We start from the raw sequence: 6,000 nt of genomic DNA on the forward strand, positions 1-6,000 counted from the left end.
ATTTTGTTCACACATTAAAGTGGAACTGACAGTGTTTTAACTGCTTTCCCGATATGAAACAAACAAACAATCTTAATATCGGTATTAAATATCTAATTCCCAGTTTATGCTACAAGATAACTTAATAAGAGGTTTTAAAAATAAGTTATATTAGCCTCAACATTCCATGACGTACACTAAGGCGTTGTTGGCAGAATAGATTGATGCCGTTCAATGCATTATTAATATAATTCACCAATACGTTTCTTGGTAGTCCAAAAAATATTGCTATCAGGTTGTAAATCACAGCTGGCCTGGTACATTGTTTGCTGCCTCCATTTGGGATGCACTGTTTCAGTTTCAATGGCTCAATATTTTGGACAAAAATGGTTGAATGTAACTAAGGCTGGATATGACAATACAATCAAACTAGCAAGGGCAATGATCACTAGTCAGTCTTAATGTGGCTAATAGGCTAGCGTATCTATTTATGTAGCAAGCTAAAAACTCGGATCCTAATGTTAGTTAAATCGCAAGCTAGCTGCTAGGAGGATGTCATGTCATTGGAGGAGTGACTGACTTTTTCTCCTCAATGTTTTTTGGTGGCTATACACGGCTAGAGATGCAGGTGTAATTTGGTTAGATAGCAATAACTTTAACATTTAGCATATCTTTTGCGTTTGCAATTTCACTCTAGCTATCTACTCCAATTTCAGAGTACTCTTCTGAATGTGCCAGAGCACAGAATAACTGATTAATTTTTGAACGCGCAACATCCGCTGAATATGACTTGGGTTAGTAAATGTAGGCAAAGAAAGTAATAGTTAGTCACGAACACTTTAGATAACAACATGTAAAAAGCCTAACCAGCTCTGCTAGGGTGAGTAAAATGGTCAGAGTAAGGTGTTCTCTCATTTGTGTCAGGAAGTAGCAAGCTAGCTAACTTTAACCAGTTCGCTTTGGTTCATGGTTGGGACAAGCATGCATTGTAGGCATGCAAGCGGCAAAGAAATAGTAGGCTACAATTCCCCATCTTTTATCAGTGCAATTTTGACGACTAGCTATTTCAAAAAGTTGGTGTTTATCTAATGTTCCTTCGTTAGATGTTAGCTCATCCTTCTCTGGCTAGCATTAGTTGTTGATCTTTTTGTTGTTTTTATTTTTTTATTTTTTTATTTTACCTTTATTTAACCAGGCAAGTCAGTTAAGAACAAATTCTTATTTTCAATGACGGCCTGGGAACAGTGGGTTAACTGCCTGTTCAGGGGCAGAACGACAGATTTGTACCTTGTCAGCTCGGGGGTTTGAACTCGCAACCTTCCGGTTACTAGTCCAACGCTCTAACCACTAGGCTACCCTGCCGCCCGTGCATAACTGAAGGAGAGAGAGCCTACCTTTTTCATGGTGGTTTAATCAATAGGACTGTAAAGTTCCCAAATGTAAGAGGACTCCCAAGTGGTATTGACATATTTGCAGAAATCAATTCAGGGGTATTTTGTGGTTTTTGGCGAATGCGTTCTAACGATCTAAAGTTGCCAGTCCAGTTCAAAGTGAATGGTGGCAGGCCTGTGTGCAAATGGCTTGTTTGCACAAAGGCCTATACTGTAGCTCTGATTGGCTATGGTGTACCAGTCTAACTAGACTCTGGTCCTGGACGAGACAAATGTATTAATTTACTGCAGTGTCTATTAATTGTCCAAACGCACAGCTGCTTGCTATAGAATTTTGACATACCTTAGTATTTGTAATTCCCAAACATTCTAAGAATTTATGAAAACATGAAAATTACCATATCTAAGTGTTCACTTGTCAGAAAATGTTTTTCTTTTTAAAGTCATAGATTTTAATATTTCATGTTGCTAAAATGCTGTCAGTTCCACTTAAGTCCTGTAGTGTACATTTCACTGTGAACAGATAGACAGCAGTGCTTTAAAGAGGCAACCTGTGTGGTTGAATGAAGACAGTGTTTTTTTCATGAGCTGTCAATCTGTCTGTACAGAACTGCCCCCTCCGCCGGCCCCACCCCCTGCAGCAGATGACCCCATGCAGCTCCTGGTTGATGTGCTGGGCTGTAGCCGGAGGCCATCGGCAGAGAACCTGCCGGCCATACAGAGGAGAGGAGACTACTCCTCACCCCAGAAGAGAGGGCCTGCCATGAGGGGCTCACAGGGTATGCATCAAACCATCTAATTAAAGCAAATACACGTTACAGTAATATAAAAGCGGCAAGCAGACTCATATTGTGATTGAGGTCTAGTAATACTCCGTCTACATTATTATGCATACAAATCCTCAGTGGACTTAAAGTAGTGCATCGGTTTAAGCACACATCAAGCAACAATCCCCTCTACCCTGGTCCAGCACTTAGAATCTGACCCATATAATTCCAGCTGTACTTTTGAGTGATTGCGGTATTGCATATTGTCATCTGCAGATGAGGGGGTAATCCCGTACTGCCAGTCCAGCTTTCTGCCCCGGGGTCAGATGTCCGGCTACGGTTCCCTTGGTGGAGTGGCCTCCTCGCGGGCTTCAACTGGACAGAGAGGGCCTGGAGTTGCCCAGAGGAGGGATGAGGTGAGTCTAGTGTGAAGGACAGAAGGACTACCTGGTCTGGCTCAGTAGAGACATGTTAGTCCTATAGTTGTTATCAGTGTTGGTGTCCTCCTAAAGTCTAGTGGGTAAATGTAAGGCAAGGATTTGGTGATAATCCAAGACCATTTTGGATCTTAATCAGTGTTGATTGGTGTGGCACAGAGAGCCAAGAGACCCACTGGCCCAAGACCCACCTGGCTCTCTGCTGCTTTATTCTCTATACTAATCTGGTCCAGTTTATCCAACATCTTGGTTATATTAATAATGCCAAATCAAGACTAGTGTTTTCATCTATAGTATGTTGCATAGGATAGATTATGGACATGTCAAATTAATGTTTTGACAATGGCATAGATGTAGGCAAATATGGGAGGTCAGTAGATTTATAAGAGCTCAACATAAATTGAATACTCCCATTTGTGTGGCTAAGCCTTGGCTAAATTACAGTGTCAGGATTCATTTTTGGCACCAGCCACATCACTGATTTGTGTTGTATGTTTGTTTACTTTCAGAACCTCATATAGCTGGAAGCAGATTATGTGATGTGAAGTTCTCCGCCATGTTTTTTTTTAAAGGTTGTTTTGCTGCTTCCTTCTTTGCTGAACTCCATCCAGCCTGTTGCCATGGTATCAAAGAAGAGCTGAAGACAAAAGTGAAAGCATGTAGGCTTGCCACCTGCCCTTTCCATATTGGTTCATATTTGTGTTTTTTATCGTTTGATTATTCATAATTTGTACGTGATTTTATGTCCTGCCTCGATGTATATAGACATCTTAGCAACTTTTTTAAACAGGACCTTGGATAAAGATAATATATTGTATTTTGAGAAAAAGGAAAGAAAAAGTCTTAAAATTACTGTAGATATTATACAACAGATGTTTGAATGTACTTTGTTTGTTGTTTACCTTGAAACCCTGGTGATGTTTGTGTGATGAAAGGATATGAGGCAGAAACTCTGTTAACATGACCATCTGAGAGTTGGGCATATGTGTGTGTTTACAGTTTTTCTCTCTCTCGCTGTCATTGTGGCGTAAACCTCCTGCTTCTTCTAAACAGACATATCGATCTTATCAACACCAGATGAAATAGCTTTGTCCTTTTAGGTTGTGATGCTGAAAATGTGTGAACCTATACCCTTGTTAAACACCAATTGTTATGTTCTGTCATCAGCTGAATGATTTGTTTAAAAAAATACCAATAAAACATTTGTTACTCTAAAGACATGTTTCCCTAGACTGTTTCCTGGAATCGATCAAGTGTAGGTAATCAATCCTATTATACATGCCTTTTGTGCCCTTATTCCTGTGTTCTTTGTACTGCGCTGCTGTGCACTGACTTTGATGTAATAGTTAACTGCTAAACCCAGACAGATTTCAGATTGTGTTTTCTACAAGACAGTAGAAAGTAGTTAATAGTAAGGTGGTGAGGAGGACAACCCACCACAAAAATACAGTAGCGAGAACTGTAACAGGCAGGGATATGCTACAGTTAAAAGGTAGCCAGAGGAGGGAGAGGTTTTTATTTAGTGTGGAACATTGGGAGCATGTGAGCTGTTCCACCTGTGAGACACTCTTCCCAGGTTTCTAAATGCTCCTCTCTGTACAATATTAACCTCCTTTGTTCTGTGGCTCAGCATAGAGCTCTCTAGTGACTGGTACACTGGTATCAATAATATATCCATGCAGTTATCTTTCGATACTGTCTCAAGTCATTCTGAAAACCTCTGCTTGAGATACTGTTATGTAAGAACATTTAGGGTTTTTGCGAACACAGGCACCAGGGAGCAGAAATATATGAAGATGATTGGGTGGTTTCTTTTATATTGGGTAAAAATAGCACGAGAAGAACAAATCATGCCTTATTAAAGTCAGTGGAATGTCACTGGACTTCAAAGGGACATTCTTTCTGGACACAGTTACTCAGTGTGGATGATGGGTTCTGGGACTGTTTGAAATTAGCGAGTGTGCAAGACGGTGTATGATAAGCAATTTTTTTATTTAACTAGGCAAGTCGGTTAAGAACAAATTCTTATTTACAATGACGGCCTACCCCGGATGATGCTGGGCCAATTGTGCACCTCCCTATGGGACTCCCAATCACAGCCAGATGTGATACAGCCTGGATTTGAACCAGGGACTGTAATCTCTTGCATTGACCAGGGACTGTAATCTCTTGCATTGAGATGCAGTGCCTTGCACCACTCAGGAGCCCAAAATACTCCTCTCTCTCCCAAATGTCCACAGGGACCCACAAAGATTGGGGATAATCCATCAGAATTTACAGCAAAGCGGTTAAGCAGTGGGGGCATTGTTTAAAAAAAAAATGTTTGCCTGCTTGTTTGTGTTGTGGATTAGGGTATTTTTATTAATCTCAATCCCTCAGTGATCCTCTCCCAGCAAGGCTCAGACTACTGAAAGGCCATTTCACATACAGTATGTCTCTCTATAGAATGTTTTTCAATCTATACTTTTTCCCCCATTAGTATAGGAACAGAAATAGACAAACATCCACTGAGATGTTTTTATATCTGTGGCAGCATCGGGGTCAATTTCACTTCAATTACAGTCAATTCAGAAGGAAGACTAAAATTCTAATTCTCTTCAATGCTTTTCAATGAGGAATCATTTTAAATTATTTTTTTGACTGGAATTAAAATTGAATTGACCCCAACCCTGATCAGTTGTATATGATGGGATTAGAGATATGAGAACTGATCTGCTGAGTAAAGATGAATATAGAAAAGGTCAACCATTAATTAATTTCAGCATCATACACACAGTAAGAATATAAAATACCACAATGTTTATCAATGGCAGATGATGGGATTATGAATCTGCTTTACAGTACCAGTCAAAAGTTTGGACACACCTACTCATTCCATTGTAGAATAGTAGTGAAGACATCAAAACAACAAATGGAATCATGCAAAATATATTATAAAATATATTTTGATTTATCACTTTTTTGGTTACTCCATGATTCCATATGTTATTCCATAGTTGCGATGTCTTCTATTATTCTACAACGTAGAAAATAGTCAAAATAAAGATGAACCCTTGAATGAATAGGTGTGTCCAAACGTTTGACTGGTACTGTAGATTAGATTATAAATCATGTACTGTTGACTCCTGAGTCAGTTACCATGTGGAGGATGACAAGGAACACACAAATGCTTATTACCAGTTGGCCAGATACTGGTTAAATGAGTAACGGAGACCTGTTGAACTTGCTCCATATGTGGATGTTTGACTTGATAGAAGGCACCATCTAGTGGCTGTTATATAGCATTTATCCTTCTGCCCAGTCATAAATTGCATGTAGGATCCACAGATAATTTTGCCATTGGGCCACACAGAAGCTATCACAATGTAGTTTTTTTGTCTCATCCTTGAGCTAGATAAGAGTCTGACTCAAAATTTGAACACTAGG

At 39.6% G+C, this 6,000-nt stretch overlaps 1 protein-coding gene across 3 annotated transcripts in view; it reads left to right on the plus strand.

Annotated features, from left to right (window-relative positions):
• LOC110507798 (roundabout homolog 2) overlaps positions 1–3,790 on the plus strand; it is a 68,006-nt gene extending 64,216 nt beyond the window's left edge. For 2 of the 3 annotated variants that reach the window (XR_016492460.1, XM_021588051.3), the window contains exons 24-26: positions 1,979–2,149; positions 2,414–2,553; positions 3,084–3,790. Coding sequence is in view for 2 of the 3 variants with exons in the window: in XM_021588051.3 (XP_021443726.2) it covers positions 1,979–2,149; positions 2,414–2,553; positions 3,084–3,095 (323 nt within the window). In the remaining variant the exon portion in view is untranslated. The remainder of the gene's footprint in view (positions 1–1,978; positions 2,150–2,413; positions 2,554–3,083) is intronic. The other variant, XM_021588050.3, reaches the window with a different exon arrangement.
• Positions 3,791–6,000: the final 2,210 nt, after the last annotated feature.

This window comes from Oncorhynchus mykiss, chromosome 27 (assembly GCF_057628025.1).
Source record: "Oncorhynchus mykiss isolate SJ-2025 chromosome 27, ASM5762802v1, whole genome shotgun sequence".
NCBI classification, from domain to species: Eukaryota; Metazoa; Chordata; class Actinopteri; order Salmoniformes; family Salmonidae; genus Oncorhynchus; species Oncorhynchus mykiss.